Genomic DNA, 20,851 nt, shown 5'->3' on the forward strand with positions numbered 1-20,851 from the left:
GCCAACCTCTTGTCCAAATCCTGCCTCTGGCCTGGAATAGCCTTCCCCTTCATATCTGACAATCATTCTCCCCAACTTCAAAGCCTTATTAAAATTACATCTCATCCTAAAGGCCTTCCCCGACTAAGCCCTCCTGTCCTCCCCACCCACTCTCTACTACACCACCCTTGAACTTTGATTTGCTCCCTTTATTCAACCCTCCTTCAGCCCCACAGTGTTTATGGCAATATCTGTAAATTTTTTATTTATACTACTGTCTAGCTCCCTCTCTGAATTGTAAGCTCATTGTGGGCGGGGACCATTTCTACCAAATTTGTTATATTGTACTCTCCCAAGCACTTAGTACGATGCTCTGCACGCAGTAAGTGTTCAGGAAATGCACCTGATTAAGACATGTAAATTATGTATTACGAATTATTTATGTATATTAATGTCTTTCTCCTTCTTTAGACTGTAAGCTCATTATGTGAATGGAATATGTATACCAACTCTGCTGCATTGTACTCTCTCAAGTGCTTAGTACAGTGCCCTGCAAAGAGTAAGCACTCAGATTGAATGATTGATTGATGACATATGTTTTGTGGCTGTTATCGTGAACCACATTTCAGGAACTTTTATCTTGATATTTATTTCTTTTTATGACACAACATTCATATACATACACAATACAAGACTATTGTTGGTTCATTTGCTTTCCTACTTCTCCTTGAACACAGCTAGTAAATCACATACCCTAAGAGATGACCAATGTCACCACAGTGATGGAATTCCTGCTCCTGGGGTTCTCAGAGGTCCGGGATCTGCAGCTGGTCCACGCTGCGCTGTTTCTCCTGCTCTACCTGATGGCGCTGATGGGGAATCTCCTCATAATCGCCATCACCACCCTCGACCGGCGCCTCCACGCCCCCATGTACTTCTTCCTCAGGAATCTGTCCATCCTCGACCTCTGTCTCATCACCGTCACTGTCCCCAAATCCATCCACAACTCCCTGACTAATGACAGATCCATCTCTTTCCTGGGCTGTGTCCTCCAAGTATTTTTGGCTCTTTCATCAATTTTTACAGAATTGGTCATCCTCACAGTGATGTCCTATGACCGCTACGTGGCCATCTGCCACCCCCTGCACTACGAGGTCATCATGAATCGAGGGGCCTGTGTGAAGATGGCCACCGCTTCATGGCTGAGTGGGGGGCTGTCTGCTGTGTTACATACAGCCAGCACCTTCTCCCTCTCCTTCTGTGGGTCCAACGTTGTAGGTCAGTTCTTTTGTGACATCCCCCAGTTACTCACCATCTCCTGCTCTCCTGACCTCTTCAGAGAGGTTGTGCCCATCTGCGTCAATGTGGCATTCGACTTCTGCTGTTTCGTTGGCATCATCATGTCCTACATCCATATCATGGCAACCGTGCTGAGGATTCCTGCCACAGAAGGCCGGACCAAAGCCTTCTCTACCTGCCTGCCCCACCTCGTCGTCATCACTCTTTTCCTTTCCATGGGGTTCTTTGCCTACCTCAAGACCCCCTCAGACTCTCCCTCAGTTATGGACCTTGTGGTGTCCGTGTTCTACACGGCGGTGCCCCCCGTCCTGAACCCTCTCATCTACAGCCTGAGGAACAGGGACATGAAGGTCACAGTGGGAAAGTTCTTAAAGGGGAAATTTTGCACGAGAGAGAAGTCTCTGCACATCTCCCATTTGGCTTAGAATATTCCCGGAGGCAAAATGCATACACATTTTCATCATTCGTTATCACCACACTTCATTCCTTACTATTTGCCAGCCACTGTACTCAGCAATGGGGTAGATATAAGCAAATCAGGATGGACACAGTCCACATCCCAAATAGGGCTCACAGTCTTAATCCCCATTATATAGGTGAGGTACCTGAGGCAGAGAAACTTTTAGTGATTTTCCCAAGGTCACACAGACCATAAATTCGTTGTAGGCAGAGAATAGATCTATCATATTGTACTCTTCCAAGTGTTTACTACAGTGCTCTGCATGCATTAAGCTCTCAGTAAATACAATTGACTGACTGATTCACTTACTAACACGTGGTGGAGCCGGAATTAGAATACACGGCCACTGATTCTCAGGCCTGGGCCATTCCACTCTATCATGCTGCCTCATTGTGCCCCGGTTACTTCAACTGTAAAATGGGGATTAAGACTGTGAGTCCCTTGTGGGACACGGACTGTATCCAAATTGATTATCTTCTGTCTATCCTAGTGCTTAGTACATTACCTAGCACATCATAGGAACTTAACAAATACCATTCGATAAATGCTATTACTATTATTGCAACCACTGCCATTGCTGCTGTTAATACTTATGGTATTTGTTCCATGCTTAGTATGTTCCAGGCACTGTTCTTGGCACTAGGGTAGATACAAGATAATCAGGTTGGACACAGTCCCTGCCCCACATAGGGCTCACGGTCTTAACCCCCATTTTTCAGATGAGGAAACTGAGGTACAGAGAAGTTAAGTGACTTGCCCACAGTCACAAAGGAGACAAGTGCAGAATCGGGATTAGAACCCATGACCTTCTGACTCTCAGGTCCGTGCTCTATTCACTAGGCCAAATGCTGCTTACTGCTACTACTACTCTCCCCTTGGGCATGCTCCCCCTTGTCATTAAACACTGACCCCAGTCTCATTCACTTACTCTCCTTGTTTACAGTAAGTGCTCAATAAATATGATTAATTGATTTGCCTCCCAGGTCATTAGTTCATTTTTACTCTCCACAACTGAAGCTTACTTTCATGGTGTTGGGTGGAGCAAAGGGGTCAACCGATAGAATACAGGGGTGATTATCCTGGGTACCTCCACCAAGCTGGACTCCTCCATCTATTATACTTCAGTGGTATTGTCCTTTGTGTCTCCAGAGTGCTGGACTCCCCTCCTCCTACTATAACCCAGCCCACACACTTAATAAATGCCACTGATTGATTGACTGCTCTTAACACAGTAAGTACTCAATAAATACCATCGAAGGATTATCTGATTGCTCTGCACACGGTAAACACTCAATAGATACCTTTGATTGATTGATTATGTGCAATCTGATTTTTTTGGTAAACACCACAGGGCATGGCACATATTAAGTGTTAAATACTATTATGATTATTACTGCTGTTTTTGTTATTATTATGATAACCCTTTTGGGTAGGTAAAAGGGATTGTATCTTTGAGACATTTCAGGCCACCAAGATGGAGAAATGGTGAAGTCTCCCAGAGAGAGAGGTAGAGGATAGAGCTGGGACGAGAACCCAGGTCTCCTGATTCCCATTATCCCCCGCTTCCACTGTACCCCCGACAATTTTCCAACTCTCCCTCTGAATGGGACTCCAAAGATTGTTTTCCGACGCAGGTGACTTGGCCTCATGGGATAATGTCAGGAGAGATAAAGTGAGTTGTTTTCTCACTAATGTTGCCATGACCACCATCTGGATTGGAAGAAAGGCACTTCTGTGTCACCTCAGTAAACAGTGGGGCAGAAAAAGTGGTTGGCATGCAGGTGGCATCCTACCCACCTGTAAATGTGATCCTCCCACTGCTTGACCATCTCCATCCAGATGGAACACAGCTAATGGGAGCAGCATGGCATAGTAGATAGAGCACAAGCATGGGAGTCAGGTCATGGGGTCTATTTATGGAAGCAGCATGGTTCAGTGGAAAGAGTCCGGGCTTGGGAGCCAGAGGTCATGGGGTCAAATCCCGGCTTCACCACTTGTTAGCTGTGTGACTTTGGGCAGGTCACTTCACTTCACTTTTCTGTGACCCACTTACCTCATCTGTAAAATGGGCATTAAGACTGTGAGCCCCACGTGGACAAGCTGATCACCTTGTAACCTCCCCAGCGCTTAAAAGAGTGCTTTGCACATAGTAAGCACTTAATAAATGCCATTAGTATTATTATTATTCCTGGCTCTTCCACTTGCCTGCTGTGTGACCTTGGGCAAGTCATTTCACTTCTCTGTGCCTCAGTTACTCATCTGTAAAATGGGGATTGAGACTGTGAGATTCACCTGAGACAGGGACGATGTCCAACCCGGTTTGCTTGTATGGACCTCATTTCATAAGGGTGCCCCCTACCCTAAACCCCCTCATCTACAGCCTGAGCAACAGGGACATGATGGAGAGGCTCGTAAGGAGGAAAATTAACTCCTATTCAGGGCCTTCTGCACAGAAATATCAGCGGCTTTGTGCAGTTAATGAAGATGGCTCAGCTTCAGAATGGTCATCTGTTTCAGTGTGTTCTGACTGAACCCATTGGCTCCTTGGAATTCAGGAGGGATTCCACATCTTCCAGGTTCTAGTGTCTCTGGGCGTTTTCCTCCTGGTTATCTACTCCACCTCTTAATAATAATTATGGAATTTGTTAAATCTGACCATGTGCCAAATACTGTTCTAAGCACCAGGTGTAGATACAAGATAATCAGGTCCTCACATGGGGCTCACAGTCTAAGTAGGAAGGAAAACGGATTTCTTTCAATGGTATTTGTTTAGCTCTTATTATGTGTCAAACACTATTCTAAGTTCTGGGATATATATAGAAGTCAGTTAGGTTGGATACAGTCCCTGTCCTGTATGGGGCTCATTTTCCTGAATAGGGAATTGAGGCCCAAAGAAGTAAAGGGACTTGTCCTAGGTCACACAGCAGGTAAGTGGCAGAGCCAGGATTATAAAACAGATCCTCTGACTCCTAGGTCCGTGCTCTTTCCACTAGTCCAAGTCACTTAACTTAATCTGTGCCTCAGTCACTTTATCTACAAAGTGGTGATTAAGACTGTGAATCCCATGTGGGACATGGAATGTGTCCAATCTGATTATTTTGTTTCTACCCCAGTGTTAAGTACAATGCCTAGCACACAGTAAATGCTTAACAAATACCATTAAATTTTTTTAAAAAAACAACAACCAAGCAATGCTGACATTGGGCAAGCTTCAGGTTCCTCATCTCTAAAATGGGAACTAAGTCTGTAAGCCCCATATAGGATATGGACTCTGTCCAACCTGATTATCTTGAATCGACCCCAGCACTCAGTAGGAAACTCTGAAACCAGGGTAGATCCAGAATGAATGCACAATGGGAAAATAAGCCCCATGTGGAACGGGGACTGCGTCCAAGCTGGGACTGTGTCCAAGCTAATTGGCTTGTATCAATCCCAGTGGTTAGTACAGTGTTTGGGACATAGTGTTTAGAAAATACCACATGAGAAGCAGTATGGCTTAGTGGCAAGAGCACGGGCATGGGAGTCAGTGGTCGTGGGTTCTTATGTTGCCTCCACCACTTGTCTGAAGTGTGACCTTGGGCAAGTCACTTCACTTCTCTGTGCCTCAGTTATCTCATCTGTCAAATAGGGAATAAGATTGTGAGCCTCACGTGGGACAACTTGATTACTTCATATCTACCCCAGTGCTTAGAACAGTGCTTGGCACATAGTAAGCACTTAACAAATACTATCATTATTATTATTAATGAACAGTTGTTGAGCGTGCATTGAGGTGACCACGGAACCTGTTGCCATCAGTCAGGCCAATTCGCTTACTGTATCCTGAGCTCACCTATTTCACCATTGACCCCTTGCCCATGCCCTGCCTCTGGACTGGAAAGTCCTCCCTCTTCATAGTCAACAGATAATTATTTTTCCCACTCTCAAAGCCTTATTAAAAGCAAATCTCCTCCAGGAGGTCTTCCCTGATAGAGCCCCTTTTTAAATAGTAGTAATAATATTTATTAAGCACTTACTGTGTGCAGGGCACTATAGTGAACCATGGGAGATAATACACAGATGGGAAGTAAATACAGATCCTGTCCCTGAGGAGAGGGAAGGAAGTGTTCCAATAGTGAAGTGTGTGATGGTTGCTACAGATGATCAACTCTTGTCCTCAATACCCTCTCCCTTCTGCATCACCCATTCACTTGGATCTGCACCCATTAAGCCCTTGATATTCACTCTATCCTCAGCCCCATCACACTTATGCACATTTCAGTAATTTATTCGTTTCTATTTATGTTTGTCTCCCCCTCTAGACTATAAGCTCATTGTGGGCAGGGGATTTGTCTGCCAACTCTAATATTGTTCTCTCCCAAGTACTTAATACACAGGGACTGCACTTCATACTGCATACTGCACTCCCTACTCTGCACAAAGTAGGAGCTCAATAAATACAAGTGATTGATTGATTGATTGATTGATTGATTGAGGATCTTGGTAGCAGCTTCTGAGGGCCATTTGGGGGAGATGCACAGTGCTGCAAAGAGAGAGCACTTTCTACCCTGTTGACTGTAAGCTTGTTAGGGGCAGGAAATGTGTCCACCACTTCTGCTGTATTGTCCTCTCCCAAGTGCTTAGTACAGTTCTCTGCACACAGTAAACACTTGATAAATACGATAGATCAATTGATTCCCACTGGAGCAAGGGACACAGAATTCCACTTCCCTGAGAGAGTTTCTGGAGGGTCTAGCCATGTGGGAAACAGGAGCATAGAATAATGATAATAATAATAATACTAATAGCATTTTTTAAGTGCTTACTATGTGCAAAGCACTGTTCTAAGCGCTGGGGGATACAAGGTGATCAGGTTGTACGACGTGGGGCTCACAGTCTTAATCCCCATTTTACAGATGAGGTAACTGAAGCACAGAGAAGTTAAGTAACTTGCCCCAAGTCACACAGCTGACAAGTGGCAGAGCCAGGATTAGAACCTATGACTTCTGGCTCCCAAGCCCGGGCTTTTTCCACTGAGCCACGCTGCTTCTAGAAGGGACTCAGCCACACTGTAGAAGGGAGAACAGGAATTGAATCACCATTTTACAGATGAGATAACTGAGGCACAGGGAAGTGAATTGACTTGCCCAAGGTCACGCAGCAAGAAATTAAGAAGAGCTGGAATTAGAACCCAGTTTCTCTGATCCTTTCCACTCAGCCATGCTGTTTTTCTAGTCCACACAGCATTCTAATCTGTGGGGAAGAAAAGGGATCAGAGATCAGAAGTGTTCATGAGTGAAGTAATGATAGTAATAATAATTATTGTATTTGTTAAGTACTTCCTATGTGCCAGGTACTACACCAAGCACTGAGGTGGAGACAAGCAAATCGGCTTAGACACAGTTCCTGTCTCATGTGGGGCTCACAGTCTAAATCCCCATTTTAAAGAGTTATCTGAAGCACAGAGAAACTAATTGACTAGCCCAAGGTCATACAGCAGACAAGTGGTAGTTGTGCTATTAGAACCCGTGACCCTCTGGCTCTATCCACTACTCCATGTTGTAAAAACCCGCATCATTTTCCCATGTCTAAAACCCATATCCTGTCCCTTGAAGCTTGTTAAGAACTCATAGCCTGAGGAATCAGCATAGATAACCAACTACCTGGTTGCATCTTTGAAGGGAGTGAATAGAAAAATGGGATAACAGATTCTGAAGGAAAATAAAGACATTTTTCAGGATGTGCAGTGACTTCAGCAATGATGACAATTATCATAAGGACTATTACTATCGGCATTGTAAATAAGACATTACTTTGTGCCAAAGCACAGCATTGGAATAAAACTAGTAGTCATAGTAATAGTATTTATTAAGTGCTTACTTTGTGCACCATATTGTAATAAACTGGGAGAGATTATTCAGGTGGGAATTATACATGGTTCCCAGCACTCAAGGGACTCAGAATTTAAGTATAAAATGAGGGAAAGGAGAACTGGTGAAACACAAAAATAGAGAAGTAATTATTATTATTATTATTATGGTATTTGTTAAGTCCTTACAGTATGCCAGGCACTGTTTCTAAGTGCTGGAGTAGATACAATATAATCAGGTTGAACACAGTTCTTGTCATTCATTTAATAATTCTTTCAATCCTATTTATTGAGTGCTTACTGTGTGCATAGCATTGTACTAAGAGCTTGAGAAATTGGAACATAACAATAAACAGACACATTTACTGCCCAAACTGAGTTTACACCACAAGGGGCTCACTGTATTAATCCCCATTTTACAGATGGGGTAACTGAGGCACAGAGAAGTTAAGTGACTTTGCCCAGATCACACAGCAGACAAGTGGTGGAGTCAAGATTAGAGCACAGATCCTCTGACAACAAAGCCCATGCTTTTGCCACTAAGCCATGCTGCTTCTCATAATCAGAACCCTACAACAACATGAGATAGTGACAGAGGCATACAAATTAAAACAATCAAAAGAAGCAACTTGGCCTATCGGAAGGAGCATGGAAATGGGAGTCAGAGAATCTGGGTTCTAAACCCAGCTCTGACATTTGCCTGCACTGTGACCTTGCACAAGTCAATTCTACAGGCCCCAGTTTCCTCATCTGGGATTAAACCCTACTCTATCCTACTTAGAAGAAAGAAGCATCATAGCCTAGTGGATAGAGCAGGGGCCTGGGTCCTAATCTTGCTCAGCCACTTGTCTGCTGTATTGCCTTGGGTAGGTCACTTCACTTCTCTGGGCCTCAATTACCTCACCTATAAAATGGGAATTAAGATTGTGAGCTCTATGTTGGATGGGTACTGTGTACAACTCGATTAGCTTGTATTTACCTCAGCATTTAGCAGTGCTTGAGACAAAGTAAGCACTTAACAAATACCATCATTATTGTTATTATTAGAAAACAAATCCCATATACGATAGTTCTGTGACTCAGTTTCCTCATTTGTAAAATGCAGACTCAATACCAGTCCACCCACTTACTTAGACTGTGACCCCCATATGGGACAGGTACTATGTCTGACTTAATTACTTTGTATCTATCCGAGCTCTTAGTACAGCATTTTGCACACAGTAAGTGCTTAACAAATGCCGTAATAATAAAAAGAGTAGTAAGATCCTGTGAAGAGAGGAGCAGAAGACTCCAGTAAGACACAGTTCTTGTTCCACACAGGGTTCAGCACCTAAGAGGGTGGGAGAGGAGATGTTTTACCCCCATTATCCAGAGAACAAAACTGAGTCAGAGAGATTATGTTTTTTGCTCAAGGTCCCGCAGCAGCTAATGGAAGAGCCAGGATTAGAACTTGGGTCTTCTGGCTCTCCCTTGCTCTTTCCACTTGACCTCAGTGCCTCCCAAATGAAATAGGTGGAGAGAGGGTTTTTTATTTACTAATTCATTCAATCATATTTATTGAGCACTTACTGTGTGCAGAACACTATGGTTGGCTCTTGAGAAAGTTCAGGTCAACAATAAACAGACACAGTCCCTGCCCAAAGTGAGCTTGCAAGCTAGAGAGGGGAGACAACATAAATAACAGTGAATAAATTGTGGCTATGTACATAAGTGCTGTTGAGATGGGAGGGGGGAAGAGCAAAGGGAACACGTCTGGGTGAGGCATAAGGGAGTGGGGGAAGAGGAAAGGAGGGGTGTAGTCTGGGAAGGCCTATTGGTGGAAATGTGCCTTCAATAAGACTTTTAACAGGGGGGAGAGTAATTGCATTTCAGACTTGAGGAGGGAGGGTGTTCCAGGCTAGAGGCAGAACATGAGCCAGGGGTCCATGGCAAGAGAGAAGAGAGAGAGAGGCACAGAGAGGCAGTTAGCACTAGAGAAGCAAAGTGTTTGGACTAGGTTGTAGAAAAAGGGTAGTGAGGTGAGGTAGAAGGTGGCAAGGTGATGGAGTGCTTTAAAGTATAAGTCGTTGTGCATTGGTAGTTTTTGTTTCATATAGAGTTGGATGGGCAAACACTGGAGTTTCCTGAGGAGTGGGGAAACATATTCTGAACGTTTTTGTAGAAAAATAATCGGGGCAGCAGAGTGAAGTATGGACTGGAGTGGGGAGAGACAGGAGATTGGGAGGTCAGCAAGGAGGCTGATGCAGGAATCCAAACATGCTAAGATCAGTCACTGTATTAATGTGGAAGTGGTTTTAGATGGGGAGGGAAGCAGGATTTTAGGGATGCTGTGAAGGTGGAAGCTCGTTGTGGGCAGGGATTGTCACTGTTTATCGCTGTATCGTATTTTCCCGAGTGCTTAATAGAGTGCTCTGCAGATAAATACGACTGAATGAATGACTGAATGAATGACAAGATTTAGTGATGGATTGAATGTGTGGGTTGAATGGGAGAGAGGAGTGAAGGATAATGCCAAGATTAGGAGATTGTGAAACAGGAAGGATGTTGGTGCCACCTACAATGATGGGTAAGTCGAGGGAAGGACAGGGTTTGGGTGGGAAGATGAGTTAGCTTTGAACATGTTAAGGTTGAGGTAACAGGAGGACATCCAAGTAGAGATGTCTTAGAGGCAAGAGGAAGAAGTTTACTATGTTTCAAACACTGATCTAAGTGCTGGAGTTTGACGCAAGTTAATCAGGTCAGACAGATTCCCCATCCCAAATGAGACTCACAGTCTACGTAGGAGGGAGAACAGATGTGGAAACCCCATTTTACAGATGAGGAAACTGAGGCACAGAGAATTGAAGCTAGCTGTCTGAAATCACACAGCAAGCAGTTGGTAGAGCTGGGATTAGAACCCAGGTCCTCTGACGCTCAGATCTGAGTTTTATCCATTAGGCCACCCTGCGTTTCAGGGACGTTTCCCCTTGAGAACACTGCCTAGGGTGGCCTTCATGTCCTCAGGCTGTTGATGAGGGGGGAGCAGTACTGTATAGAACACAGATACCAACATGTCCAGCACTGAAAGGGAGTCAGAGATCATTTTTAAGTGGGCAATAAATCCACAGGAGAAAAATATGGCTATCACAGTGATATGGTGCAGGCAGGTGGAGAAGGCTTTGTTTCTGGACTGAGCAGGCGTGATCCTCAGTACAGTGGACAAGATGTGGAAATAGGAATCTCCCATGAACAGGAAGCAGCCAAAATCCAACATGACGCACACGCCTGTCAGGACCAACGTCGGCACAATGGAGGGTGAGCAGGACAGGGTTAATAGTTGGGGGATGATGATTATGGTATTTGTTAAGCGCTTACTATGTGCAAAATACTGTTCTAAGCGCTGGACACTGTTCTAAGCGCTGGATGTAGCAGAAGTACTGGCAGATAACGTTGGAGTCATAAAAGGCAAGAGAAAGATGTTGACATTGTGCATGAGACCAGAGAGAGCTCCGCTGAGCCAGAAGCCTACAGGCCCCTCTGTCCATGATGATGTCATAGCGCAGGGGGTGGAAGATTGCCATGTAGTGGTCACAGGACGTCACTGTGAGCAGGGCGAGCTCCAGTGAAGCAAAACAAATGAAGAAATAGAGTTGGGCAGACAGCCCAGGAAGGAGATGGATCTACGGTCAGTCAGGGAGTTGTGGATGGATTGGGGGATGGTGATGGAGACGTAGCAGAGGTCGAGGACAGACAGGTGCCTGAGCAAGAGGTGCATGGGGATGCGGCAGTGTAGGTCGAGGACGGTGATGATGACGATGAGGAGATTCCCCATCAGGGCCTCCAGGTAGACCAGAAGGAACAATGTGGCATGGACCAGCTGCAGCTCCCGGACCTCCGAGAACCCCAGGAGGAGGAATTCCATCACAAATGTGTGATTGGCCATTTCTCTAGAGGTTTTGTCGCTTGCCCAGGGTAGAAGAAGGAAGGGAAGAAAATGGAGTCAATGTTGATACTCAGGAGGAAAATGAAAGAGGTATTCAGGTTTCTAGCATTGCCTGAGGGCAGTCGCCCCTAGCATAGGGGAGAATTGGTATGACCTATTTGATACAGCTCGGGCCTGGAAGTCAGAAAGACCTGGGTTCTAATCCCAGATCTGCACCTTGCTTGCTGTGTGACATTAGGCAACTCACCTGACTTGCCCGGGCTTCAGGTACCTCATTTGTAAAATACAGATTAAGACTGGGAGCCCCATGTGGGATGTAGACTGTGTCCAACCTGATTATCTTGTATCAACCTCCTCACTTAGTAGAGTGCCTGACAGTCAGTGTTTAACAAATACTACAATTTTCATCATTATTGTTATTACATGGGCTATCGCACTCCTTTGAAATTAAAGGAAAGAGAGTAAGTACAGAGGAAGAAAGAAAGCCACCATATAATGGAATAAAGATATCATCCTGGGATTCAAGTGAACCACAATCTAATCCCAGCTCTTCCAGTGGCCTGTTGCATGCCCTTGGATAGAACTTCTCTGGGCCTCAGTTTTCTCATCCTTAAAATGGGGATAAGAAACCTGTTCTCTCTATCTTAGTCTGGCATCCCCATGTGATACAGAGACTGGGCCAAATAGGATTATCTTGCCACTACTCCAATGCTCTGTCACTTATTCAGAATTTTAATAAATACTGCCACTATCAGAGCTATGATGGACCATAACTGCAACGAAAAGTGGTATGACCTACTGGAAAGAGCCCAACCCTGGGAGTCCGAGGTTGGGTTCTAATCCCAGCCCCACCACTTGCCTGCTGTGAGCTTTTATGTGTCACTTCCCTTCTGTCTGCCTCAGTATCCTCTTCTGTAAAATAGGAATTCAATGGCTGTTCTCCCTTCTACTTAGACTGTGAGCCCCGTGTGGGACCTGATTAGCTTGTATCTAACCCAACACCTAGTACAGTGCTTGAAACACAGTAAATACATAGAAATACCACAATTATTATCATTATTGTTTTAGGTGATGTATGCAAGGGTTGGGGGGCATAGAGATGAATATGAGTGACCAGAATGGTCTCTGAAAAATTGATTTGACACTTACCCTTTTAGGGTCAGGGTTTCTAATACGGGCTCCACCATTTGTCTGCTGTGTGACCTTGGGCAAGTCACTTAACTTCTCTGGGCCTCGGCTATCTTATATGTAAAATCGGGAATGAGACTGTGAGCCCCATGTGAGACAGGGACCGTGTCCAACCCTATTTGCTTGTGTCCATCCTAGCACTTAGTATAGTGCCTGGCATATAGTAACTGCTTAAACAATATTATTATTATTATTATTATCATTATTGTTATCATTGTCTCCCTCACTGCAAAATAGAGACTGTTGCAAGAAGGGTTTATGGAAGGGCACTGTCTTATGCCCCATATGGCACCCTGCTCACATTGCCCAGTTCCCAGAGAATGGGCACGGTGGAGACCGTCAAGGAGTACCAAGATGCCATCATGCCTATCATGAACCAGGTAGCAAGAAGGCAGAGCAGGAGACGGAGAGGAGGCACAATGGCAGAGAACGGGTCTACAACTCCGTTGTAATGTAATCACTGAGGCACTCAGTACAGTACTTTGCAGGCAGTAACGCCTCAATAAATACCTTGCTGATGATGACTTACTGCATGCCTCGAGGGCTAGTCACTGAAATAGACACTTGAGATAGTACAGAAGTAGCTAGACACACACTTTCTGCCCTCAAGGAACTTACCATCTAATAGAAGATGCACAGAGAAAAATAATTCACGACAGTGAAAGCTGGACAATAATGAAAGATAAAGCGGAAAGCGGCCCCCTTCCCCAAAAAACCTTCAGGAGGAAACAGCTGATGTATTCAGATTAAGAGATACATAAAATATACAAACAGGTATGTCGAAAAGTGCTGAATCTTGGCTCTTTCTCTTTTCTTTCATCACATCCTCGTGCCTTACTAAAAACTCATCTCCACTCCTCACATCGCCTTTCCCCTCTCCTCTCCTCTCCCCTCTTCTTCTTACCTCCTCTCCTTCTCTGCCCTCTTCTTCCCTTCATTCATTCATTCATTCAATCATATTTATTGAGCGCTTACTGTGTGCAGAGCACTGTACTAAGCGCTTGGGAAGTATAAGTTCTCCGGCTTCAAGGCTCTCCATCACCTCGCCCCCTCCTACCTTACCTCCATTCTTTCCTTTTACAGCCCAACCCGCACCCTCCGCTCCTCTGCCGCTAACCTCCTCACTGTGCCTCGTTCTCGCCTGTCTCACCGTCGACCCCCGGCCTACGTCCTCTCCCTGGCCTGAAAGGCCCTCCCTCCACACATCCACCAAGCTAGCTCTCTTCCTCCCTTCAAAACACCACTGAGAGCTCACCTCGTCCAGGAGGCCTTCCCAGACCTGGACTTTCACTTCCCAAGGACTAAGTACAGTGCTCTGCACACAGTAAGCGCTCAATAAATACGATTGAATGAATGAATGAACAAGTTGGCAACATATAGAGACTGTCCCTACCCAACAGCGGGCCTACAGTCTAGAAGGGTGAGACAGACAACAAAACAAAACATATTAACAAAATAAAATAAATGGAATAAATATGTACAAGTAAAATAAATATATAAATGAATAGAGTAATAAATCTGTACAAACATATACACAGGTGCTATGGGGAGGGGAAGGAGGTAGGGCTGGGGGGATAGGGAGAGGGAGGAGGGGGAGAGGAAAGAGGGGGCGCAGTCTGGGAAGGCCTCCTGGAGGAAGTAAGTTCTCAGCAGGGCTTTGAAGGGAGGTAGAGAGCTAGCTTAGCAGATGTGCGAAGGGAGGGCATTCCAGGCCAGGGGGAGGACGTGGGCGAGGGTCGACGGTGGGACAGGCAGGAACGAGGCACAGTGAGGAGGTTAGCGTCAGAGGAGCAGAGGGTGCGGGCTGGTCTGTAGAAGGAAAGAAGGGAGGTGAGGTAGGAGGGGGCGAGATGATGGAGAGCCTTGAAGCCGAGTGAGGAGTTTTTGCCCGATGCATAGGTTGATTGGTAGCCACTGGAGATTTTTGAGGAGGGGCGTAACATGCCCAGAGCGTTTCTGCACAAAGATGATCCGGGCAGCAGCGTGAAGTATAGATTGAAGTGGGGAGAGGCAGGAGGATGGGAGATCTGAGAGGAGGCCGATGCAGTAATCTAGTCGAGACAGGATGAGAGATTGAACAAGCAGGGTAGCAGTTTGGATGGAGAGGAAAGGGCGGATCTTGGCGATGTTGCGGAGGTGAGACCGGCAGGTTTTGGTGATAGATTGGATGTGAGGGGTGAACGAGAGAGCAGAGTCGAGGATGACACCACGGTTGTGGGCTTTTGAGACGGGAAGGGTGGCAGTGCCGTTAACAGTGATGGGAAAGTCAGGGGGAGGGCAGGGATTGGGAGGGAAGATAAGGAGTTCAGTCTTGCACATATTGAGTTTTAGATGGAGGGCAGACATACAGATGGAGATGTCTTGAAGGCAGGAGGAGACGCGAGCCTGAAGGGAGGGAGAGAGAGCAGGGGTAGAGATGTAGATTTGATAATAATAATGACGGTATTTGTTCAGCGCTTACTATGTGCAAAGCACCGTTCTAAGCGCTGGGGGGATATAAGGTGATCAGGTTGTCCCACGTGGGGCTCACACTCTTAATCCCCATCTTACAGATGAGGTAACTGAAGCACAGAGAAGTTAAGTAACTTGCCCAAAGTCACACAACTGACAATTGGTAGAGCCGGGATTTGAACCCCTCACCTCTGACTCCAGAGACCATGCTTTTCCCACTGAGCCACGCTGCTTCCCTTCCTTCCCTGGCTTGTGTCCCCTTTGCTCCACAGAAACCGCCCTCTCAAAGGTCACGAATGACCTCCCTCTTGCCAAATCCAACATCTTCTACTCTATTCTAATTCTCCTTCACCTCTAGGCTGCCTTCGACACCGTGGACCATCTCCTTCTCCTGGAAATCTTATCCAATCTTGGCTTCACTGACTATTCTTTCCTGGTACTTCTCTGAACTCTCCGGCCGTTCATTCTCAGTTTCCTCTGTGGATCCCTCCTCTGCCTCCCTAACTGTAGCGGTCAGTTATGATTCAGTTATGGGACTCATTCTAGTCTCCATCTATACTCACTCCCTTGGAAAACTCAGTCTCTCTCATGGCTTCAACTACCACCTCAATTCAGATGATACCCAAATCTACATCTCCATCCCTGACCTCTCTCCCTCTCTTCAGTTTCACATTTCTTCTTGCCTTCAAGACACTTCTCCTTGGATGTCCTCCGTCACCTCAAACTTACCATGTTCAAAACAGAACTCATTATCTTCCCACCTAAAGCCTTTCCTCCCCTTGAGTGAGAACATCACTGTAGATGTCACCACCATCCTTCCTGTATACCCTTGCCAATACCCTTGGCATTGTCCTTTAATTCTCACTCAACTCACATATTCAATCCATCACTAAATCTTGTCGGTCCCATCTTCACAACATCGCTAAAATCCGCCCTTTCCACTCCATCCAAACTGCTACCACATTAATATAATCACTCATCCTATTCTGCCTGGATTACTGCTTCAGCCTGTTTTCTGACCACCCAACCTCCTGACTTTCCTCACTCCAGTCCTTACATTACTCTGCTTCCTAAATTATTTTTATACAAAAAAATTAAGAACCTGCCACCCCACTCCTCAATGAACACCAGTGCTTGTGCATCTACCTCTGCATCAAACAAGAAGTCCTCACCATTGGGATTAAAGCACTCAATCATTTTGGCCCCTCTGACATCACCTTACTATTCTCCTACTACCACCCAGCCCACACACTTTTCTCCTCTAGTGTTGACCTTCTCACTGTACCTCGATCTTGTCTACCTCGCCACTGACCCATCGCCCTCATCCTGCCTCTGGCCTGGAATGCCTCCCTTCTCAAATCCGACAGACAATTACTCTCCCTGCCTTGAAAGCCTTACTGAAGGCACATCTCCTCCAAGAGGCCTTCTCTGACGGAGCCGCCCCCGCCTTTCATCTTCTCCCACTTCGTTCTGCATCGCCCTGACTTGCCCCCTTTATTCTTCCCTCATCCCAGCCCCCCAGCACTTATGCGCATATCTATAATTTATTAATTCATATTAATATCTGTCTCCCCCCTTCTAGGATGTATGCTTACTGTGGGCATGGAATGTGTCTATTTACTGTTGTATTGTACGCTCCCAAGAGCTTAGCAAAGTACTGTGCACACAGTAAGTGCTCAATAAATACGATTGATTTGAATTTAATTCCTTCTCCTCCCCCTTCTCTCGTTTCCTCTTCCCTCCCCTCTCCTTTCCTCTCTTCTCTTATCCTTGCCTTTCTCCTCCTCTCTCCTTCCCTCTCCTCCCCTATTCTCGCCTTTCTTCTTCTCTCCCTTCTCTTCTTCCCTCTCTCCATTTCCTCCCTTCCTTTCCTCTCCTCTCTTCTCTTCTTCCCTCTTTCTCTACTGTCTTCTCCTCACCTCCTCTCTTATGCTCTCCCCTCTCCCTCCTCCAATCCCCCACCCCTTTTCTCCCCTCCTCTTCTTTCCTCATTTCCACTCCTGTTATCCTTACCTCCTCTCCTCCTTTCCACTTCCCTCTCCTCCCCTCTACTCTCCTCTTTCCTCCTCTCTCATCTCCCCCTCCTTTCTCCTCTCTTCACCTTCTCTTCTTTCCTCCCTCTCCTCCCCCGATTTTCTCTCCTCTCCTCTACTCTCCTCCTCTCCTTGTTTCTCATTCATTCATTCATTAAATTGTATTTATTGAGTGCTTAATGTGTGCAGAGCACTGTACATTTGGAAAGTACAATTCAGCAACAAATAACAGTTCTCCTTCTCAAATCCTCTCCTATCTTCTCCTCTTCCTTCTCCTTCAGTCCCCACCCCTCTTTTCCCTTCCTGTTCTCTCCTCTCCCCTCTCCTCCTCATCTCTTTTCCTCTCTCTGCCCCTCACCTCCACTTACACTCCTCTTCTTTCCTCTCCTCTCCTCCTCTCCCCTCTCCCCATTTACACCTTCCTCCACAGGTAATACAATACTGTTCCTCTGCCCAGGTAGTGTCATCTCCCCACACCGCCTCCTGCGGCTCTTGGCCCTTGACCCCGGCCACATGCCTCTAGCCAGTCTGCGGGGGAAAGTTCCAGTCAGTGACCCTGTCCACAGACCTCTCCTGGACAGCGAGGGCAGACCTCAAGGTCATGCATGCAGTAATATAGCTGCTGCAACAGCAGCCATAGGAACTGGTCGAAGGGGTTGTAACTGGCTCTGGACATCACTATGTGGCTGGTCTTGCTACTGTCTCCCAGCCAGGACTCCTGGGAACCCTACAGAGATGGCAGCCTCAAGGTTCTCCACTGTACTGGATCCCTCCACTGGACATTGAAATGGAACCTGCTACCAGAGGCATCGTCTGTCCAGAACCCGAAGAGATGGGGCTGGTGTTCCGGAGGCAGGCGAGAATGTTGTCTCGGAGCCAAAAACCCAAGCTGCACCCCGACAATGCCCCTTCTCCCTGCTTCGGGGTTCTGGTGGTGTAGAAGGGGGCCGGGGAGATGGTGACCTGTTCTGATTTAAGGAGGCCCTCGGGATGCACATCTTCTTGGTATTCTACTGCCTGCAATAGGATGTCCACAGGGGCATGGTGGGGTTAACGTCTCTCCTGAGGAGGTGTGGGCAGGTAATTGAACTCTGATGGAGTCACTGGAGCAAGGATCTAAGAAGAAATCTCTCCCTCTTCACCCTGCCACCATCCCTCCACCCCAAACCTATGTTCAATCAATCAATGGTATTTATTGACGGCTTACTGTGTGCACAGCACTGTACTAAGTGTTTGGGAGAGTACAGAACAACAGGGGTTTTTTATGGTGTTTGTTAAGCACTTACTACATATAATAATAATAATAATAATAATAATAATAATAATAATAATAATAATAATAGCATTTGTTAAGTGCTTACTATGTGCCAAGCACTGTTCTAAGCGCTGGGGTATATACAATAATAATAATAACAATACTAATGGCATTTATTAAGCGCTTACTATGTGCAAAGCACAAGGTTATCAGGCTATCCCACTTGAGACTCACAGTCTTAATCCCTATTTTACAGATGAGGTAACTGAGGGAATAGAGAAGGTAAGTGACTTGCCCGAAGGATTAGAACCCACTACCTCTGACTCCCAAGCCCGTGCTCTTTCCACTTAGCCACATGTCAAGCACTGTTCTAAGCAATGGGGAAGATACAGGTTTATCAGGTTCGATACAGTCCCTCCCACATGGAACTCACAATCTAAGTATTTCACCCCCTTTTTACGGAGGAAGATTGAGACACAGAGAGGTTACATAACTTACTCAAGGTGACCCAGCAGACAAGTGGAAGATCTGGGGTAAAAAGCCAAGTCCTTCTGACTCTCAGGGATATGCTCTATCAACTAGGCCAGATAGCTTTGAAGATACATTCTCTGTCCTACAAAACTAGAGTAATTATTCAATGAATTAAGGCATTTATTGAGCACTTATTTTGTGTACAGCACTGTACTAAATGCTTAGGAAAGTACAATGTAATGGAATTGGCAGACACGATCCCTGTCCAGAAGGAGCTTACAGTCTAGAGGAGGAGATAACCATCAATCAATCAATCACTGATATTCATTGAGTGCTTTCTATATGCAGGGCCCAGTATTTAGCACTCCTAGGTCCTAAGTACTCTTAAGCTTGTTACGGACAGGGAATGTGTCTACTTATTGTTACATTGTACTCTCTCAAGCACTTAATACAGTGCTCTGTACATGGTAAGTGCTCAATAAATGCAGTTGAATTCTTGAATGACACACCATAAAAATGCAGTAGTAATAGTAGTGCTAGTAGTAGCAGCAGTACAGCAGCAGTAGTGGCAGCAGTAGTAGTAGTATAGTACTAGTAATAGCTGCAGTAGTGGTAGTGATAGGAGTAGTAATCAGTCAATTAACTATATTAATTGACCTCTTACTGTTTGTGCAGAACAATGAATGAAAAGTTTCAGAGAGTACTGAATATAACAGAGCACCCTGCCCACAAGGAGCTTACAGTACAGAAAATAGGACAATAATATAAATAAATAAATTGAGGTTTTGTACATTAGTGTTTTGAGGCTAAGGGTGGGGCGAATAATTGGTGAAAATCCAAGTAATAATAGCAGTAAAATGATAATAATAGTTCTAGCAGTAGTATAGTGATAATAGTAGTAGTAGTAATGGTAGTAGTAGTAGCAGTATTCTCCTTCAATGGCGTCAAATCGTTTCTGATCAAAAGTGAACACCTGCTCCAGAACGTCCCATCTTCTGCCATAAAGTCATTCCGGTATGTGTATCCATAGAATTTTCTTGGTAAAGATACGGAAGTGGTTTACCATTGCCTTCTTCCATGCAGTAAATCTTGAGTCTCTGCCATTGTCTTTGTTCAGCATTTTGATAACCTGATCATCTGACTTTAATTCTTTTCCATGCCACGGTTGCCCACCACAGGTGAATTGACTTTGATGTTTCGGCTTAGACCTTTCCATTATGGATAACCCTTTATGGCATAGCTGTAAGCTTCATTAGCTTATGCAAACTCTTGTGCCAAGATAAGGCGTTGAGTCATAGGAGATAGTAGTAGTAGCGATATTTATTAAGTGTGGATTTGGTTTGGGGAAGTGCTTATGCACTTGGGAAATAGAAGAGTGAAGTGGTACACTTCCTGCCGATGGGAAGCTCACACTCTAAAGGTTGAGATGTGTATAAAAATATTTATAGCAATGTTAAAATAAATGAATTGGGAGGACATATATGCATGAGGACAAATCAGAAAATCCCCTGCATCCCCTAGATGGCTGAGTTCAGATTGATGGTTGGTTCCAGAATGTGAGGGAGTGGGGGAACCCCACAACAGGGAAGAGGTTGAGTAAGAAGAGGTGATAGAGAGATTGGGGTGGGGAAGGGACAACCATCCTTATTCTGCTCTGCCCTCCCCTCCCTCCCTTAAATCCTAGGCCTTCTCCCTTGCCCATTCCAACTGGAATATGTCCATCTCCATAAAAGCTGTCTCCTCACAGGACGGGGCAGGCCAAATGAGATCTGGAATGTCCAGTATGAAATTTGGTGAATGTCCACCACTGTTCAGGGAGAAAGAACATGGGCCTGGGAGTCAGAGGAGCTGGGTTCTGATCCCAGCTCTACAAATTTCTTTCTGCATGATCTTGGACAAGTCACTTAACTACTCTGCGCCTCAGCTCTCCCATTCGTCCTCCTAC

General features: G+C 45.5%; 1 protein-coding gene across 1 annotated transcript; it reads left to right on the forward strand.

Annotated features, from left to right (window-relative positions):
• Nucleotides 1-740: 740 nt before the first annotated feature.
• Nucleotides 741-1,703, forward strand: LOC119925376 (olfactory receptor 14A16-like). Its single transcript, XM_038743453.1, has one exon. The coding sequence runs from the start codon at nucleotides 741-743 to the stop codon at nucleotides 1,701-1,703; it is 963 nt and encodes a 320-aa protein (XP_038599381.1).
• Nucleotides 1,704-20,851: the final 19,148 nt, after the last annotated feature.

This window comes from Tachyglossus aculeatus, chromosome 3, assembly GCF_015852505.1.
Source record: "Tachyglossus aculeatus isolate mTacAcu1 chromosome 3, mTacAcu1.pri, whole genome shotgun sequence".
Classification (NCBI taxonomy): domain Eukaryota; kingdom Metazoa; phylum Chordata; class Mammalia; order Monotremata; family Tachyglossidae; genus Tachyglossus; species Tachyglossus aculeatus.

Coding starts and splice junctions, on each gene's coding strand:
- LOC119925376 (XM_038743453.1), top strand. CDS start 741: ATGACCAATGTCACCACAGTGATGGAATTCCTGCTCCTGGGGTTCTCA.